The 20,799-nt window shown below is 40.9% G+C and overlaps 1 protein-coding gene across 3 annotated transcripts in view; it reads left to right on the forward strand.

Annotated features, from left to right (window-relative positions):
* The window catches only part of vps13a (vacuolar protein sorting 13 homolog A), a 59,120-nt gene that overhangs the window by 30,249 nt on the left and 8,072 nt on the right, over positions 1 to 20,799 (forward strand). For 2 of the 3 annotated variants that reach the window (XM_054773047.1, XM_054773048.1), the window contains exons 48-66: positions 8,688 to 8,988; positions 9,066 to 9,202; positions 9,619 to 9,907; positions 9,981 to 10,085; positions 10,167 to 10,313; positions 12,108 to 12,233; positions 12,317 to 12,450; positions 13,161 to 13,229; positions 13,647 to 13,779; positions 15,814 to 15,871; positions 16,508 to 16,679; positions 16,748 to 16,901; positions 17,836 to 17,982; positions 18,056 to 18,137; positions 18,207 to 18,276; positions 18,777 to 18,891; positions 20,216 to 20,329; positions 20,408 to 20,553; positions 20,622 to 20,703. In XM_054773047.1, the coding sequence (XP_054629022.1) occupies positions 8,688 to 8,988; positions 9,066 to 9,202; positions 9,619 to 9,907; positions 9,981 to 10,085; positions 10,167 to 10,313; positions 12,108 to 12,233; positions 12,317 to 12,450; positions 13,161 to 13,229; positions 13,647 to 13,779; positions 15,814 to 15,871; positions 16,508 to 16,679; positions 16,748 to 16,901; positions 17,836 to 17,982; positions 18,056 to 18,137; positions 18,207 to 18,276; positions 18,777 to 18,891; positions 20,216 to 20,329; positions 20,408 to 20,553; positions 20,622 to 20,703 (2,581 nt within the window). The remainder of the gene's footprint in view (positions 1 to 8,687; positions 8,989 to 9,065; positions 9,203 to 9,618; positions 9,908 to 9,980; positions 10,086 to 10,166; positions 10,314 to 12,107; positions 12,234 to 12,316; positions 12,451 to 13,160; positions 13,230 to 13,646; positions 13,780 to 15,813; positions 15,872 to 16,507; positions 16,680 to 16,747; positions 16,902 to 17,835; positions 17,983 to 18,055; positions 18,138 to 18,206; positions 18,277 to 18,776; positions 18,892 to 20,215; positions 20,330 to 20,407; positions 20,554 to 20,621; positions 20,704 to 20,799) is intronic. The other variant, XM_054773049.1, reaches the window with a different exon arrangement.

Below are 20,799 nucleotides of genomic sequence, written 5' to 3' on the forward strand. Positions count from 1 at the left end.
CCCACTTTTCCATGTATTTAAAACATCCCCCCCAAATCCCTAACATCATAAAAACACATTTGCAGGACTTGCAAGCGTATGCCAAAACAAATGGCGCTGTTGCATCTACCTGGAATGTCGTTTTATCCAATTATAGAAGCATGAAGATAAGCAACAACAATGGAGAATGGAAGAAAAGAGGAATCGTGTGAGGACAGATAGACAAGTGGAATTGCTGCGGTGTATCACACTTGACTAGAAAGTTAGCAAAACTGGGAATAAATAACAATTATTAAACCAAACAAACCGTATGGAAATAGCAGCACCCGCTGCTTGTTGAGGAGAGCGATACATGCTGTCATGTTAGTCATCAAAAGTGCCAGAGCAGTAGCTAAAAAGTAGCTAGAGTTTCACTTTAAAAAAAAAAACAGAATGTAGAGGGCTTTGCCTGCTCGCTAAATATAAGGCGGCAACACTGATCCCTGCTACATCGTCTAATTCTCTGGCAGACCATGGGTCTCATCCATGAAGCGTGCGTACGCACAAAACAGGGCCGAAAAGCTGCGTGATGTGTGTGATCTGTAAACAACTTGACGTCAGAATGTGCGCACTGGTACGGCACATTTGTAGCTGGCGTTATGCACTTTTTGGAGCCATTGGCAAAAAAGGCGACGCACAATAAGCGGTGAAGCGAAGTCATATGTTAGAAATAAACATGCTGAAGCCGATAAATGTTTAGCTATCATTACATGAAAACATGGCGGCGTTATTGACTTAAAAACATTTGGGCAAAGTGTTGCTATTTTACGTGACACTGACGGATATCTTTTGTCACATATCACATATTATATATATTTGTGCTCGTCAACATACGGCAAATGCAAATAGATTGACAGTCGTGATATCAGTCTAGTGTAGTATCCGGACTAAAAGATACATGAAAAATTGGCAACTCTAAATTGTCCATAGGTATGAATGTGAGTGTGAATGGTTGTTTGTCTATATGTGCCCTGCCATTGGCTGGCAGCCAGTCCAGGCTGTACCCCGCCTCTCGCCCAAAGTTGGCTGGGATAGGCTCCAGCATACCCGCGATCCTAGTGAAGATAAGCAGCATAGAAGATGGATGGATGGGTGAAAAACACAATGCAGCCCTTGAGTATGTCATCATTTTCTTTTATAATCATGAGAATATTATGTGTTTCATTCATATTATTTAGAACAAACATCAAGCTGTCAATTAAATCATTCAATAGGGTTTAAGTTTACCAGACAACATGTCCTCAGTGCTCGGTTGCTCGCATTTCTTTGGACAATTTATCAAAAAATAAGACAGTTCTTGGTTGCATATGTCAAGGACACACACACACACACACACACATTCTCGTTTCCATGTTTTTTGAGGACCATATTTTTTATCGTCACTTGTGAGTACCACCCTTTCTAAAGGTGCTACAAGGATGAAAAAAATCAGGTACTCTAACCACATTTTTATAAGCTTATACACGACTTCAAATATCTAAATTGTTGATGTAATGAATTTTCTCGTGCTATGTGGGGACATAAGAAAAATCGAGAAAACACGGTTAATGGGGACCTCATTAACATAATATTTGCATACTTCACACCAAGTCCAATGTGATTAGTGGGGACTTTGCAACAAGTATATTACCAATGTGATTTGAAGGGACTTTGCAACAAATATATTACCAATGACATGTTCAGAATGTCACATATGTTAAAAAGGTTTCTGATCAAGAGATCAAGAAAGCAACTATTACTATCACATTTCAGATTTCAGATTTAAACGTTTAATGGACAATAATGCAACAACTATGCATTCATTTGTGCTCTGATGTCAGCAGTGTAAGTGTTTTGCTCCAGCAACTTCAGATGTAGGATGTACTGGTCACAGGTCATATAGTCTGTGTGTGAAACCTGTGGATAAAACTGATTCTCCAATATTTTCACAGAGTGTGTACCCAGACTCTGGTTGAAGGTGTGTTGTGGGGACCCCGTAAATGTCCAAAATACCCTATTTATTAACAAGGAAAAAATATTCCTGTGAAGTTTAAATTATGCTACAAGTGTTGCGCGATCACTACATTTCTACATATATTACATTTACAATCTTTGTGTACTTGTTCGCAGTAAATTGGGGGCACACACTGGTGAAATGTCTTCTAAACGTTTGTTGTGTGGGAAAATGTTTGTTGTTCTGACAATGTACTTGCACCCTAAAGTGTTTAACATACTACATTTAGAAGTTTAGTGCAAGTGCAGTACTTGAGCAGAATTTTAAACCCAACAGGGATTTTTTTCTTGGTTTATCATCAATGTAGTCTGGGCCTTGACGGCGTCCCCACAACACACCTTTGACAAGAGTTTGATCTGACCCTGTGTGTGAAACCTATGGATGAAACTGATTCTCCAATTTTTCACAAAGAGTGTGTACCCAGACTCTGGTGGAAGGTGTGTTGTGGGGACCCCGTAAATGTCCAAAATACACTGTTTATAAACAAGGAAAAAATATTCCTGTGAAGTTTAAATTATGCTACAAGTATTGCACGATCACTACATTTCTACATATATTACATTTACAATCTTTGTGTACTTGTTCGCAGTAGATTGGGGGCACACACTGGTGAAATGTCTTCTAAACGTTTGTTATGTGGGAAAATGTTTGTTGTGCTGACAATGTACTTGCATCCTAAGGTGTTTAACATACTACATTTAGAAGTTTAGTGCAAGTGCAGTACTTGAGCAGAATTTTAAACCCAACAGGGATTTTTTTCTTGGTTTATCATCAATGTAGTCTGGGCCTTGACGGCGTCCCCACAACACACCTTTGACAAGAGTTTGACCCGACCCTGTGTGTGAAACCTGTGGAAGAAACTGATTCTCCAATTTTTCACAAAGAGTGTGTACCCAGACTCTGGTGGAAGGTGTGTTGTGGGGACCCCGTAAATGTCCAAAATACACTGTTTATTAACAAGGAAAAAATATTCCTGTGAAGTTTAAATTATGCTCCAAGTATTGCACGATCACTAAATTTCTACATATATTACATTTACAATCTTTGTGTACTTGTTCGCAGTAGATTGGGGGCACACACTGGTGAAATGTCTTCTAAACGTTTGTTATGTGGGAAAATGTTTGTTGTGCTGACAATGTACTTGCACCCTAAGGTGTTTAACATACTACATTTAGAAGTTTACTGCATGTGCAGTACTTGAGCAGAATTTTAAACTTCACAGGGATTTTTTTCTTGGTTTATCATCAATGTAGTCTGGGCCTTGACGGCGTCCCCACAACACACCTTCGACAAGAGTTTGACCCGACCCTGTGTGTGAAACCTGTGGATGAAACTGATTCTCCAATTTTTCACAAAGAGTGTGTACCCAGACTCTGGTGGAAGGTGTGTTGTGGGGACCCCGTAAATGTCCAAAATACACTGTTTATAAACAAGGAAAAAATATTCCTGTGAAGTTTAAATTATGCTACAAGTATTGCACGATCACTAAATTTCTACATATATTACATTTACAATCTTTGTGTACTTGTTCGCAGTAGATTGGGGGCACACACTGGTGAAATGTCTTCTAAACGTTTGTTATGTGGGAAAATGTTTGTTGTGCTGACAATGTACTTGCACCCTAAGGTGTTTAACATACTACATTTAGAAGTTTAGTGCAAGTGCAGTACTTGAGCAGAATTTTAAACCCAACAGGGATTTTTTTCTTGGTTTATCATCAATGTAGTCTGGGCCTTGACGGCGTCCCCACAACACACCTTTGACAAGAGTTTGACCTGACCCTGTGTGTGAAACCTGTGGATGAAACTGATTCTCCAATTTTTCACAAAGAGTGTGTACCCAGACTCTGGTGGAAGGTGTGTTGTGGGGACCCCGTAAATGTCCAAAATACACTGTTTATTAACAAGGAAAAAATATTCCTGTGAAGTTTAAATTATGCTACAAGTATTGCACGATCACTACATTTCTACATATATTACATTTACAATCTTTGTGTACTTGTACGCAGTAGATTGGGGCACACACTGGTGAAATGTCTTCTAAACGTTTGTTATGTGGGAAAATGTTTGTTGTTCTGACAATGTACTTGCACCCTAAGGTGTTTAACATACTATATTTAGAAGTTTAGTGCAAGTGCAGTACTTGAGCAGAATTTTAAACCCAACAGGGATTTTTTTCTTGGTTTATCATCAATGTAGTCTGGGCCTTGACGGCGTCCCCACAACACACCTTCGACAAGAGTTTGACCCGACCCTGTGTGTGAAACCTGTGGATGAAACTGATTCTCCAATTTTTCACAAAGAGTGTGTACCCAGACTCTGGTGGAAGGTGTGTTGTGGGGACCCCGTAAATGTCCAAAATACCCTGTTTATTAACAAGGAAAAAATATTCCTGTGAAGTTTAAATTATGCTACAAGTATTGCACGATCACTAGATTTCTACATATATTACATTTACAATCTTTGTGTACTTGTACGCAGTAGATTGGGGGCACACACTGGTGAAATGTCTTCTAAACGTTTGTTATGTGGGAAAATGTTTGTTGTGCTGACAATGTACTTGCACCCTAAGGTGTTTAACATACTACATTTAGAAGTTTAGTGCAAGTGCAGTACTTGAGCAGAATTTTAAACCCAACAGGGATTTTTTTCTTGGTTTATCATCAATGTAGTCTGGGCCTTGACGGCGTCCCCACAACACACCTTTGACAAGAGTTTGATCTGACCCTGTGTGTGAAACCTATGGATGAAACTGATTCTCCAATTTTTCACAAAGAGTGTGTACCCAGACTCTGGTGGAAGGTGTGTTGTGGGGACCCCGTAAATGTCCAAAATACACTGTTTATTAACAAGGAAAAAATATTCCTGTGAAGTTTAAATTACGCTACAAGTATTGCACGATCACTACATTTCTACATATATTACATTTACAATCTTTGTGTACTTGTACGCAGTAGATTGGGGGCACACACTGGTGAAATGTCTTGTAAACGTTTGTTATGTGGGAAAACGTTTGTTGTGCTGACAATGTACTTGCATCCTAAGGTGTTTAACATACTACATTTAGAAGTTTAGTGCAAGTGCAGTACTTGAGCAGAATTTTAAACCCAACAGGGATTTTTTTCTTGGTTTATCATCAATGTAGTCTGGGCCTTGACGGCGTCCCCACAACACACCTTCGACAAGAGTTTGACCTGACCCTGTGTGTGAAACCTGTGGATGAAACTGATTCTCCAATTTTTCACAAAGAGTGTGTACCCAGACTCTGGTGGAAGGTGTGTTGTGGGGACCCGGTAAATGTCCAAAATACACTGTTTATAAACAAGGAAAAAATATTCCTGTGAAGTTTAAATTATGCTCCAAGTATTGCACGATCACTAAATTTCTACATATATTACATTTACAATCTTTGTGTACTTGTTCGCAGTAGATTGGGGGCACACACTGGTGAAATGTCTTCTAAACGTTTGTTATGTGGGAAAATGTTTGTTGTGCTGACAATGTACTTGCACCCTAAGGTGTTTAACATACTACATTTAGAAGTTTAGTGCAAGTGCAGTACTTGAGCAGAATTTTAAACCCAACAGGGATTTTTTTCTTGGTTTATCATCAATGTAGTCTGGGCCTTGACGGCGTCCCCACAACACACCTTCGACAAGAGTTTGACCTGACCCTGTGTGTGAAACCTGTGGATGAAACTGATTCTCCAATATTTCACAAAGAGTGTGTACCCAGACTCTGGTGGAAGGTGTGTTGTGGGGACCCCGTAAATGTCCAAAATACACTGTTTATAAACAAGGAAAAAATATTCCTGTGAAGTTTAAATTATGCTCCAAGTATTGCACGATCACTACATTTCTACATATATTACATTTACAATCTTTGTGTACTTGTTCGCAGTAGATTGGGGGCACACACTGGTGAAATGTCTTCTAAACGTTTGTTATGTGGGAAAACGTTTGTTGTGCTGACAATGTACTTGCACCCTAAGGTGTTTAACATACTACATTTAGAAGTTTAGTGCAAGTGCAGTACTTGAGCAGAATTTTAAACTTCACAGGGATTTTTTTCTTGGTTTATCATCAATGTAGTCTGGGCCTTGACGGCGTCCCCACAACACACCTTCGACAAGAGTTTGACCCGACCCTGTGTGTGAAACCTGTGGATGAAACTGATTCTCCAATTTTTCACAAAGAGTGTGTACCCAGACTCTGGTGGAAGGTGTGTTGTGGGGACCCCGTAAATGTCCAAAATACCCTGTTTATTAACAAGGAAAAAATATTCCTGTGAAGTTTAAATTATGCTACAAGTATTGCACGATCACTAAATTTCTACATATATTACATTTACAATATTTGTGTACTTGTACGCAGTAGATTGGGGGCACACACTGGTGAAATGTCTTCTAAACGTTTGTTATGTGGGAAAACGTTTGTTGTGCTGACAATGTACTTGCATCCTAAGGTGTTTAACATACTACATTTAGAAATTTAGTGCAAGTGCAGTACTTGAGCAGAATTTTAAACCCAACAGGGATTTTTTCTTGGTTTATCATCAATGTAGTCTGGGCCTTGACGGCGTCCCCACAACACACCTTTGACAAGAGTTTGACCTGACCCTGTGTGTGAAACCTGTGGATGAAACTGATTCTCCAATTTTTCACAAAGAGTGTGTACCCAGACTCTGGTGGAAGGTGTGTTGTGGGGACCCCGTAAATGTCCAAAATACACTGTTTATTAACAAGGAAAAAATATTCCTGTGAAGTTTAAATTATGCTACAAGTATTGCACGATCACTACATTTCTACATATATTACATTTACAATCTTTGTGTACTTGTACGCAGTAGATTGGGGCACACACTGGTGAAATGTCTTCTAAACGTTTGTTATGTGGGAAAATGTTTGTTGTTCTGACAATGTACTTGCACCCTAAGGTGTTTAACATACTATATTTAGAAGTTTAGTGCAAGTGCAGTACTTGAGCAGAATTTTAAACCCAACAGGGATTTTTTTCTTGGTTTATCATCAATGTAGTCTGGGCCTTGACGGCGTCCCCACAACACACCTTTGACAAGAGTTTGACCTGACCCTGTGTGTGAAACCTGTGGATGAAACTGATTCTCCAATTTTTCACAAAGAGTGTGTACCCGGACTCTGGTGGAAGGTGTGTTGTGGGGACCCCGTAAATGTCCAAAATACACTGATAATTAACAAGGAAAAAATATTCCTGTGGAGTTTAAATTATGCTCCAAGTATTGCACGATCACTACATTTCTTCATATATTACATTTACAATCTTTGTGTACTTGTTCGCAGTAGATTGGGGGCACACACTGGTGAAATGTCTTTTAAACGTTTGTTATGTGGGAAAATGTTTGTTGTGCTGACAATGTACTTGCACCCTAAGGTGTTTAACATACTACATTTAGAAGTTTAGTGCAAGTGCAGTACTTGAGCAGAATTTTAAACTTCACAGGGATTTTTTTTTTCGGTTTGTCATCAATGTAGTCTGGGCCTTGACGGCGTCCCCACAACACACATTCAACACACCGAGTGCATATATTATTCGATATATTACATTGAACCTCTTTGTGCACTTGTCTTAAACTGGCTATGAAATCTAGTTTTAAACTGTTGTAAAGTTGGAGTGCATAATCTTGAGAAGTATCTATTTTTGGCCCTCATGTGTTTGTTTTTTTAACAGTCTATCAACATACAGGAGAAGGCCAAAAGCATACACACCTCTCAAGATTATGCACTCCCCTGCTGCAGCAAACTAGCTGCACTAACTATAACTTTCCTCTCAGTTGAATGACAGTTGAACACTTATTCAGGTAATTCTAATTTGTCACACAAATGCACTTACCTTGTGTCACACAAATTCTTTACTTTAAATTGTCACACACCTTCAATTATCCTTTTTTCTTCTTCTATAATCATTCCTTATGGGGACCAGGAAGTGGGCGGCACCCAACCATTTATGGAAAAGTGTGTGTGGAGAGCGAGTGTGTGCAGTACCAACCACAAACTACTGGGGGAACTTGTGGGCATGCCACACACACACACAGCCATTGAAAACCATGGGTTGTGGGCCAATGCTAAAAACCACACGGGCACCTTCAGAACAGCTTCTGGGTTAATTTAATACCATTTTCTTTATGGGGACCTGATTTTTGGTCCCCATACCGAAATCGGTCCCCATGACGTGACTGTGTAAACAGATCTTTGTCCCCACAAAGATATGATTACAAACACACACACACACACACACACACACAAGCACAAGTCTTAAATGGCGTATTTTCTCTGATTATATCTACTATATTGGTTAATAAGTCAATTTGTGAATTTCAATAAAATATCTATGTAAAGGTGACTTTAGGGCTGTTATTTAATATCTAGAGGGCTCATCACGTTAAAAATATAATTAGAAGATTGTAAACAGGTTTTCTTTGCCATAACTACACAACTATCTCTTTTAAAAAGAAGAAATCCTACTTTGCGGAAATTCACTTATCACGGTCGGGTCTGGAACTACTTTACAGCGAGAAATGTGTGATTACTGTACATATCAAAAGGACCATGTATTTTCTACACTGTGTGAGAACAGCACACAGTGGCACTGTTTACAGAACTGCACAGTCATTCTCTCGGTTCTCCTCCTCTGTCCTCCCAGGTCCGAGCTAAGCCTCCAGCCGGTCACGGGGGACGAGCACGTAGAGTTTGAGTGCTCTGAGGGCTTCAGCTATGAAGACATCAACCTGGAGCAGCCCAATATGCACATCCAGCAGACGTGCCGTCTCCGCGGCGAAGAGGGTGGCGTGCTGACTGTCAACATCGTGCCCCGCAGGGACAAGGTGATATTCAAAGACACGGGCAGCGTGGGGAACAACTTCGACGTGCCCTTTGTGCTCCACCTGTGGCCCTCCATCCTGCTACGCAACCTGCTGCCTTATCCCATCACCTACAAACTCAACGTAAGGCAATGCTTAGGGGTGCGCGTACATACAAAAAAAAATACAATACATTGCAGCAGCTACCTTCTATATAACAGGACAGTGGACAGTGTGCCCCTGAGGCCATGCTGAACCCGGGACACTCTGCCCAGCTTCACACTGCTGTCATGGACCAATCCAGCCTGAACCTCCGCTTGGTTGACTACTTTTCTCAGGACTGGTCTGCCCACTACAGGTGTGACGGCTTGTACTGTATCCTGCCTGCCTATAGGTTAAATCACCAGCCACTTTATTAGGTACACCCACCCACAATATTAAGTGTGGTCCAGGGTCCATTTTCAGCCTGCAGGACATTTCTATTGTCCTTTGAAGTCAAGATGGTGATGTTTTGCTCAGATAGCTTAGCATATATTGACCTACAGTCATGGCCAAAAACATTGGCACCCCTGTGCTTCTGTCAGATAAAGCACTACTTCTCCTAGAAAATTGTAGTAATTACAAATGCTTCGGTATTACATGTTTATTTCTTTGGTTTGCATTGGAACAACATGAAAAAAAGTAGAGAGAAAAAGCCAAATCTGATCATTCTGCACAGAACTCTAAAAACGGATTGGACAAAAGTAAAAAAAACAAACATAACCTCTTTTACAGTCTCCGCAGTAACCAGGAGGAGATCACCTTAATCACGTTCGAGTCCCTCCAAGAGGATGAGGAGTTTTACAGTGACGAGACGAGGAAGGCGGAGCTGGACATAGCCGTTCACGTCAAGTACGACCAGGGCCAGACGGAGGTCGCCATCCACTCACCGTACTGGATGGTGAACAAGACGGGCAGGCTGCTGCAGTACAAGGCTGACGACATCCACCGCAAGCACCCTCTGGACTACGACATGCCGCTTCTTTTCTCCTTCAAGCCTCGTTACTTCCTCAAAACCAACAAGGCAAAGTCTTCCGCTCAAAGTTACTTGAAACGTAACCCTGGTCTTATATCATCTTGTACTTTCCTTCCATCAGGTCCGTCTAATGATCTCCGAAAGTGACCTCTCCGATGAGTTTTCCCTGGACACAGTTGGTAGCTATGGAGATGTGAAATGTAAAGGACAATATAAAGATTATCGGGTGAGATGCATACAACATCTTTTTCTTTTTTAAAGGCGAGAACACGTCATCCGTAGTGGCTTCTACCCTTTTTTCAATTAGGTTGGTGTGAAGATTGACACGTGCAGTTTCAGTCTCACCCGCATCGTGACCTTCATGCCCTTTTACATGCTGGTCAACGGAACCACGCAGTCAGTTTTTGTATGTGAGGTGGACCAAGAGAACTGGACCGAAGTTCCGCCAGAACAGGTCAGGCCCCAGCTCAAGCATGGCCTCTTGTGGGTGGCAGTTTTTGGGTGTACTACTAGTTTTCAGTGAATACAAGGGTGTTATGAGACACCCAACTCACGAGGCGAGAAGATGCACGAGAATGGGTCCACGAGAACTAGATGAGACGACGTTCTAATTGAAGAAAAGTGTAATAAAAAATAATATAATATTGAAATGATTACTGTCCCACAAATTGACGCTGAAGGGGTATTATTGTCAGCAATAATATGTAATAATACTGTGTATCTTAATAATGCAATATTTCCTTTAATATGTCATTTTTCACTCTGTAAAGTTGTGGAATTGCCATTTATGGCATGTATTTTCTCACAGGCAATTCCTACCGTCTACAGAACATTTGCAGCATTTCTTGAAATGCTGGCCTTTCAACTGTGTTAAATCTTCTCACCTTTTGGCCTTGCGAGATCTCGTGACCACCCCTACTGAATACTATACAACCGTATGGTCTTTAAACTCCCCGGCTAAATTATTTAGAGAAAACGCAAGGAGGACAGGACGTAAGCGGGAGGTAATTGGAGAGAGGCTGTTACCTCCCAATGTAGAAAACTCATGATATATAATAAGTTTTTTTTAAAACACTTTGATAATGTTTTGGAGTGCATGAGAAAGTGTAAAGGAAAACACACCACATGGTCATTTATTAACTCATTCAATCCCAGCCACTTTTCAAAAGACAACCCCTTGAACCATTTTAGACAATTTTACCTGATTTTTCAAGGCACCCAGATACTGTGTTCTATGGCTATATAAACATGCAACCTACCAAAAGAAAAGATTAGACTCCTGTCTTTCATCAGAACAAAAAGGTTGTTTTTCCTTTTTTTTATTCTTTAGTAATCAGCAGGTAAGTTTCAGGAAACTATCAGTTTCCAACTAAAACCAGCTTTTTGTGAAGATACATTTCAAGCATAACTTTCACTATGACACTAATATTTTTTGCTTTTGTGACGGCTAAAATATCTAAACAGCTATACCACAACATAAACAAAAAAGGGGTGGTTTTACATCAAAATAACAATTTATTTACAAATACAAATGCCAACTATTTACAATTTTTGCATTTGGAACTGAAGTATGTGTGTGCGTGCGCAGGCGTTAAAATTTCCCTACAATGCGTCATCTTCTGCACGCTACACTCCTCCACGCTTCCTCCTTCCTGTCATATGTGATTCTTCATTGAAATGAGCCCTGCCAAGTGCTCATCAAATGCACTTCTGCCACCTTGTGGCGGTTTTTATGGCTTAAAAGTGCTCTGAAGTGAAATGCATTGGTGGAGAGTTGCATCATCATCTCTTTTTGCTTCCCGTGCAAAAAAATAAAAATAAAAAAAAAAACGTTTGGGATACCGCTGATACAGTTACACTAAACAACAGTACGGCAAGTGTAACACACATATTTTTAAATCAGCAGCTGAGAAGCAACGTTTGTAAGAGCATCCAGAGACAGATAAAGCTGCGGGATGCTGACCATGATACTTTAATGATGATACTCTAATGCAGCACTTCCATCTGGTGGAATTCAATTTAAAAATGTAAAAAACGACATCATGTAAAAGCCAGTGTTTGTTTTTTTTTTTTTGACTCACCGCCAATTAGGGACCAGTCGTTATTTGTAGAGCATGCGCCCGGCTACTCTGTGGTGCGGAGCATTCATGGTGCTTTCATACATGAATTCCACCGGACTTGCTGGTGCAGATGCTGTCTGAACCTCTGCATAAAATTTGGAAATAATAATAGTATTCTTCTTTTTTAGTCCGCCGTCCCGTTCTGGCCTGAGGACGACACCAAGCTCGTCACTGTCAAAACAGAAGGTTGTCTGTCTCCTCAGACGATTGACTTCACGCGTCCAGAGAACTGCTTATTGCTTCACTTGGATTCTGTAAGTAGACCAAAGCGGATGGTGATGGACCTTTTTAAGGGGGCTTTTTTATATAGGACACTCTGAATGTGTTTTTGCTGTAGGATGGCGGGATCATTGTCGAAGTGAATTTATCGGAGCATTCTGCCACAATACGATTCTCTGACTACCACGATGGTGCAGCCCCCTTCCTCATCATCAACCACACCAAAGAACAGCCCTTGCATTTCCATCAGAGGTGAGAGAATTCCACAAATACACTCACTGGCCACAACCCTAGGTACACATGATATATTAAAATACAGTGTAAGAACAGTATCAGAGAGATAATACTCGGTTTTGAGGGACATGAATTTTACAATATGTTTATTATTGTGGCTGTAGTTTGCATTTTTGCTGATTTGTGCTGCATAAATATGAACCGGGCTTTTTGAAATGTGGGTTTTTGTACTTTAAGGATAAAAAAAGGACGATGTGTGACACGTAGTCAAGTGTGGACCTCTATTCATTTGCCCTGTTTTTATATTTTATACACTTTATTCAAGCTGTTGACACGTTCATACTGCGTTTGTGCGCATTGCAGACATATGAGTGAAATGCCTAATTTTGTGGTCTTATTTAACTTGTACAAAGTATGATCTGTGTTTTTACAGTATAACACTCCTTTCAGAAGGCTTCCTTTCTTTACAGCAGGGTGGGGTTCTTTCGCGCACATTGTTAAAGTGTACCATATTTCCTTCAAATAGTGGCCATCCCGCCATATATCTTGTTTTTTTCCAAGCGTCTTTTATAGATGCAACCAGCCACTGGATGAGGAAATATGGTATTGCTGAATGAGAAACTGTCTCCAAACGTTTGCTGGTGGTGTACTATATAATATGTTAATACTTTTTGTCTATGATGTATGTATATATGTGTGTGTGTGTGTGTGTATTGTGGGTCACGCAGCACAAAGAAAGACTCTCCATGGGTGCCCAATGAGCTGCTAGACCTCTCCTTCTCAGCGGAGGAGGACAGGTAGAAGAACAGGAACAAGGGTCACTCGCCAGACACCATAATACATATGATATTGTTACCATCATCCTTACTGTGTGTCAATCATTATTCGACCCATATTCCATCATTGCATTTCTCTGTTATGTGACCTGTCAAGTGTGACAACATTCTTATATCTTCTGGTTTGAGGGCTGCCAACCGGATGGGATTCTGCTCCTGTTTTCTTCCAGTAGTTCTCTGCTGTTGACTTATTTTTTCCCGCTTTGTCATGATTTAATGTTCGTGTGGTGTGTTTTGTGTTTGTTGATGGGACCCGCTTATGGAACTAGAGGCATGCCTTGGTGGCTGGGTTACCGTGATGTACTTACTGTCGTCTCAAATCATCAAGGGAGTGTTTCTTTAGTCTATTTGTTGACAGTGCGTGTCTGTTTCGTGCAGCTCACAGGAGGAAACCGAAGTGGAGGAACTGGAGGCCGGGAAAGCCGTGCACTACACCTGGACCGAGCCCACTGGGTCCAGAGAGCTGTGCTGGAGGTGGGGCAATTACAGCGGGATACTGAAAAGTGAAGAGGTGTGTATAGATGTATCAGTCAGGGTACAAACAACTGCATAAAACAAGATCCAACTTAAGACTTCTTTTATCCATTGTACAGGCGGTCCTCGTGTTACATGAATTATTATTATAGTTAAGTATGCACGGCGGAAGTATACGAAATTGCACGTTGCTACACTGAGGAAGGACAGCATTACTTTTTTTAAGTTACTTTTCCCCCCAAATGTCTCCCAAGCGTGAGGCAAACTCTTCTGATAGCAATACATCAAATAAAAGGTAAGGACAAAAGTCGACATCGTAAAATGCTCAGAAAGTGGAGAAATGCTGATCATTATTGGTTGCATGCTCGGTCTAAGCCTTCTGACTGTCGAGGCCATCGAGGACGAAGATGGTATCTCGGAACATACAGAATGAAAGGATCTTCTCCTCTGAAAGTGACAGTGATAACTAAGCGGCATAGAGGTTTCATTCATGGGACGCCCCTTCCAGTGTGCAAGCCGACCGCAGAGATAAAAGTTAAGGCCCCGACACACTAAGCACAAATCAGCACGAATGAAGCAGAACCAGCCTGAATGAAAAAGTTTTTAAATTTGCGCCACATTTAGAGGATTTTAAATTTGTTAGCTTGGCTCCCTTTTTCCTTGGTGGCATAACGTGATGTGAATTGGCGACGCATTAATGGTGACGTTTCAGCGGGCTTCTTGGGTTTCAGCACCTCTGCCGCTGGTGGAGTTACCTTGGCTCCTTTTTTCCATGGCCTATGAAGTGATGTGAATAAGGCAACGCTTCATAGTGATGTTCCAGCGGCAGCTGGCTGCGTTTTTTTTTTACAAATGCGATCAGAATGTTTGGAATGCCGTTGGAATACTAAGAATATTTAGATATTGTATAATATAAATATTTAGAAGGCAGTCAGTCAAAAGTGCAGTTCGAATACATTTCCAATGCTGTTCGATATTTTTCCACTTTGAATCCACCTCTAACGTTTTTAGCATACTCAAAGCATTCGGGCCAGCCACAAGGACAGGCCCTAAAATTTGGAATGCACTCAGAATGCAATCAGAATTTTTAGAATTCAGTTCGAATATCCAGGAATAAACCACGTTTTCATTCCGGCTCATTCTGCCTCGATTGTAACTAGGGTATTAGGAATTGGCCTCTTTTAAAATTTTATATTTAATCTTTTTATGACTGTATTTTATGTCATCCATGTGTTCTATGTACTGTGTGAGTGACAATTGTTAATTTAGCTATAATTTCCGACTTACACTAAACGCTAACTTATATATCGCCGTCGTAGGAACAGAACTTGTGCGTAACCGAGGACCTCCTGTAATGTATTTATTGGCCGCTTCATTAGGTACACCCGCACAGTCCCCATTAGGTCTTAACAGAACCGTCCAGTTTAAAACTCTCTGCCTCAACAAAGATGATAGTTTTATACAGGGTCAGGCAAAATGATCTGACACGTTTGTAGGTTAAATAAAAGGCAAATAAAGTAAAGAAAAAAGAAAGTGTTTTTATTTTCGAAAAGTACATATAATGCCATTGTGTTTCATTATGTTTTAAAAATTAAATCAGTCAAATGGGCTCCATTATTGTCCACACACTCAATGCAGATCCAGTAGCTCTGAAGTTGGTAACCATAACAAGATGGTGTTTGGAGCTGGTACGGGATCATGTCTACCAAGATTGAAGTGCAAACGGAACGCTCATTGTGTTGCAGTTACAGATTCGTTTGTTTTGATAAACGTTTGCAAAATGAAAGCGCGATGCTCCCCAGTCCAATTCATGGCAGCAACTGAAAAAGAAACGAAAAACAATGGCATAACGAAACAAAGCAAAATGGCAATATATGAAAAAAATGCCATTATATGTACTTCGAAAATAAAAACACTTTTTTGTTTCTTTACTTTATTTGCCTTTTATTTAACCTACAAATGTGTCAGATCATTTTGCCTGACCCTGTATATGCAGGTGTACCGGATGTTGTGGCCGCTTAATCACACTTGGATGTTCAGCATGTTCAGCATTGTGTTCTTTCATCCACAGGACCTGCGTGAAAATATTGAAAGGAAAGACGTTCTGTATGTTATCTCCTTTTATGAAGGTGACGTAAACACTCTCACACTACATCCAGCTAGCATGATCCTTTGTAGTAGTTTTCTAGTTGACTTTATAGTCGGGATAGAGGACTTTGTTTCAGTCATGACCCCTTCAGTTATTCCACATGACTGTGAATGACATTTCTGGTGCTCCCCCTGGGTTGTGGTTAAAGTTTATAAGCATTAGACAAATGTTCAGGGACTTATGGACAGTTAGCTGCCAAATCCTACCCGTGCTCATGCAAAGATGTTTTGCTTGATGGCGGCCATGACTTTCAACCAATCTTGCTCAATCTTTGCACACACATGCTTGTCAGTCCCTTACAGCTGTGTGCCAAATTTGGTGCTGATTCGGCTAAACACCCTGAAGTTACAGTGGGTATTTTGTAGAGCGTGTTGGGCTGTGTGAGAAATTTTAAGTAACTTAACCGACTTATGGGGTTTAATAAAGGCACCATCGTGTGGTGTATTTGTCAGAAAAATAATAGCACAGACAACGACACAGTAGGAGTACATGTTCTGACCGTTTTGTGTGAAGCAATTCAGGAAACAAACACACAACACCATTTTTCTCCATGACTGTATCCTTGTCAGAAGATCATACAACAAACTAAATGTGTTGGCATTGTGTCGATCCCAAGGTCTCCAGCGGGTGGTGCTGTTCACCGAGGAGGCTCGCATCTACCAGCTGCTGTGCGAGAGCGAGAAGGCGCAGTTGGCCGAGATGGAAGTCTTCTTGTTTCTGTACAGCGTTGGATTGTCTCTGGTCAACAACAGCAGCAGCCAGGAGATCGCCTTCATTGGGATCACCAGGTAGAGAACAACAAGCCTTTCCCAGTCCCGGTTTGTGGCTGTGTTTTAACGTTGGCTCCTCGGCGTAGTTCCGATGTGGTGTGGGAGTACAAGCCCAGGAAGAAGAATCGTTGGAAGGCTCTGGGCACTGTCGAGGCTGAGATGCTGGAGACGCGCTACAAAGAGTACATAGACTCTGGACCTGGAGAGAAAGTCACTGTCAACCTGGAAAACAACTTCCAGGTTAGACACACACATTGTATGTTTTGTATCTGTACTGCATTGGTATTTGCTGTGGGCCGAGAATGCTTACTTTTGATTAATTTAAGATTTATTTTTTTTTGTCACTGGGTAGAGCATCAACACTGTAATCTTGGAATAGTGACTTCCACTCAAATACTGTAGATGCCATGTCTTCATTATTAGCCAGTGGCGTCCTATGCGAGTTAAGGCTGTCATTAGGGGTCTGAAAGCAGTATCTGCTGTGACCACCATTTGCCTCAAATAGTGTATAAGCTGATCCAGAGCACCCCATGCCATCATTAAAATGCCCCTGTGTGTGATGTCCATAACAAATGCGTCTTCTCATACCATAACCCCACTGCCACCATGGGCCACTCCATCCACAACACAGGTGCATTTTAATGTATTGATGGCATTTTCAATGCACAGAGATACTGTGACAAGAGCCTGTGGCCAATTGTTGTGTTATTCATCCACAAGCATCACCTCGTATTGCAAAATGATAATGCATGGCCCCATGTTGCAAGGACCCATACACAATTCCTGGAAGCTGAAACCATCCCAGTACTTGCATGGCCAGCATACTCGCTGATCATGTCACCCACTGAGAAAGTTTGGGAAGCTCTGGACCGGTGTGTATGCTATTGGAGGCAAATGGTGGTCACAGCAGATACTGACAGGTTTTCAGACATGCATTTCTGCAAATACATTTCTTACCTCTAATAAACGTTTGGCACTTTTTGCATTTGAATCAATAACGGAGGAAATATGGTAACATGTAAATATTTTCTATGGATTACTATGGTGGCAGTTGGTATTTCATTGCAGTGTGAATGCAAATACTTTGCATTAAGTGCCGCTACCGCCAAAAATCCGTTGAAAAGGTGATGGAGTCGCAATTGAGGCAGTTATTTGGAATGTTACTTTCCCCCAGATGTGTCTGTCTCCCAACGCCACGGAAATGCGGATGCTGCAGCCATGCGCCGCTCCCCTTCGAAGGCACTTCCTGCCGGGCGTCAAAGTGGAGTACAGCACCTCGCCCCGTCAGAGCTCCTACCGTGTCCAAATCCACCGCATACAGGTCAGAGACCAGCCCAAGATCTCCTTGGACGCATCGTCAAAACATTTACAATACTTGCTGCCGTCTGTCACAGATCCAGAATCAGCTGCCAGGAGCCATCTTTCCTTATGTTTTCTACCCTGTAAACCTGCCAAAGTCCATCACCATGGATGCAGGTCTGTTTGGATTGACTTTCCTTGGTCACGATGATGTTTCACATTAATACCTCATTTTTTTCCTTACAGAGCCAAAGCCTCTAACTGATATCTGCATCGTAACCAGGGCAGCAGGACACTCCAACATCTCACGCATAAAGTAATGAGCCACTTTTGCAGCATGTATTTGTCTTATTTCCTTTAAGGTGTCCAAAGTCAGGCCCGAGGGGCATTTGAGGGCCTGCAGCTCAATTTTTACTGGCCCGCTGCATTTTACAAACATAAAATGTAGTAGTATAGTTATGCCGTGGGGGATTAGGGCCACACTGAAATAGAATAATAATTCTTTAATAATAATAATAATAATGATAATAATTCAGTTTTAACTGTTATCTGCAATGTCAAAACATCAATCAAAACATCACAATCAGGAATTTGCCTACTATTATATGTCACCTAGCTGTCAAAAACTAAATCACAAAGAACAAGTATACAGTATTTGAACAATAGGTACATTTTACATTGGATTGTTGTTTTTTTTGCGTGTTTACTGGAAGGGTGGCCCCCCCACATCCTTCAATTTTTCTGTATGCGGTCTTCAGTGAAAAAAGTTTGTACATTCCTGCTTCGTAAATCCTGAAATGCGTTCCTTCTATCCAGGTACTTCAAGGTGTTGATTCAAGAAATGGATCTCAAACTGGATCTGGGCTTTCTTTTCGCCATCTTGGACTTGTTCAGCCCCGAGGACGCCGGGGCCGTGACCGCACTGCAGGAGGTGCAGGATTCCCGCACCTAGTTAACCTACAGCAGGGGTGTCCAAAGTGGGGGCCGGTGGCACATTCTAAAAAAGAGAAAAAAAACAGTCTGTAATTTTAGGAGCATAATGTAGTAATATTATGAGGAAAAAATATTTTTGTAGCATAAAGTTGAAATATTGATGAAAAAAATACTTCAATCATACTATTATGGGAAACAGAGTTGTAGGAAAATCACGAGAATTACACAATACTAATAGAGTCATAATTACAAGGAGAAAATTTACAAGAAGAAAGTTGAAATAGTTGGAAAAATGTAAAAAAAAACATCAGAAATTGAAAAATCAGCTCTAAAGTCAAAATATGAAGAGAGAAAAGTCGGATTCTAACGAGAAAAAGTCGCAATTTTACGAGAATAAAATCGTAATGTTATGAGGAAAAATAATGCCATTTTAACAGCATGGAGTTGAAATATTCGAGAGTTATTATTTTTTTAAAGTCGGTATATTATGAGAAACAAAAAAACAAAATGATGCCATTTTTGGAAAATTAGGTTTGGGGAAAAAAGTTATGAAATTATGGCAATAAAGTCATTCCTGAAAACAAAATGTACAAAGACTATTGAAGAAGAAAGTTACAATATTTGGAAAATGTAAAAGACCCAGCAAAAATGGGGAAAAACAGCATAGACCAAATTTCATACTAATATTGTTCCCTTGCTCTGTCGCGGTTCCCCTTTCACGGATTCGCTGTTTTACAGATTTTTTTAGTGCTGCTTTTTTAAAATTACATCTTATGAACACTTACAGGCCGAGCCTGGCTTGCTTGCGAGCTTGTAAATGAATCTTCGGTTCGTCTGCAGCAATATGTTTTAAGGATACAAAAATGCTACAGTACAGCATAATGGCGCCAGGGCGAAAAGGCACGACCACGGGAGTAAAATATGCGCGAGTGACTTAATAATTTCTTGTGTTGATCAATAAGATTGATCATTAAGATTCAAATGAAGGGTTTGAACTTTTTTGAGTGTTTAAACAAGAGAGAAATGTGAGAAAATGTTGTTGCCTGTCTGAGAAAAGTGTATAAAGTGTATGGTATAATAATTGTAAAACAATGAAGAAATACTGTGTGTGTGTGTGTGTGTGTGCGTGTGTGTGTGTGTGTGTGTGTGTGTGTGTGTGTGTGTGTGTGTAATGGCTTAGCATGCTATCTACATGTGTTGGTTTACAAACTGTCAAAGTGGTCCTTGCATCGTTTCATTTTTCACTATGCGGCCCTAGCTGGGAAAAGTCACCCCTGTCCTACAAACTGAATGGTTCTATTAACGTTCTCTCATTCGGTTAGGTGGAACTTTTCGAGAAGGATGTGGAGTACATCAAAACGGAGCTGAACCACGCCTCCGCTGCTGATACTACTCCCATTAGCCTCTATGAGTATTTCCACATTTCCCCCATTAAGGTGTGGAGTGAATTACAAGTAAATCACCATCAAAAAATGAAATATCACCTGTTTTATGTGTTGTATTTGCGTCTTCAGCTTCATTTAAGTTTCTCTCTGAGCACCGGCGGTGAGGACGGCTTGAAAGGGAAGCGAGAGACCGAAGTCATACCCATCCAGTCACTCAACCTGCTGCTGAAGAGCATTGGCGCCACGCTCACCGACGTGCAGGACGTCGTCTTCAAGTACGCAGCCACAAACTGATGCGCCATTTGTCGAGTTTGTTTCCTGACTGACCTGCTGTTTGCGTCAGGCTGGCCTTCTTTGAGTTGACCTTCCAGTTCTGCACCACGCAGCAGCTCCAATGGAAGGTCATCAGACATTATTCGAAACAGGTACTCACAATGTCAAGTCCTGTTTGTCAAGTGCAGCCTTACTTTATGCATCTGTTCAGCCTGTCGGTTGTCAGGCTACTTCCTGTCCACAAAACA

Source organism: Dunckerocampus dactyliophorus, chromosome 4 (genome assembly GCF_027744805.1).
Source record: "Dunckerocampus dactyliophorus isolate RoL2022-P2 chromosome 4, RoL_Ddac_1.1, whole genome shotgun sequence".
In the NCBI taxonomy this organism is placed as follows: domain Eukaryota; kingdom Metazoa; phylum Chordata; class Actinopteri; order Syngnathiformes; family Syngnathidae; genus Dunckerocampus; species Dunckerocampus dactyliophorus.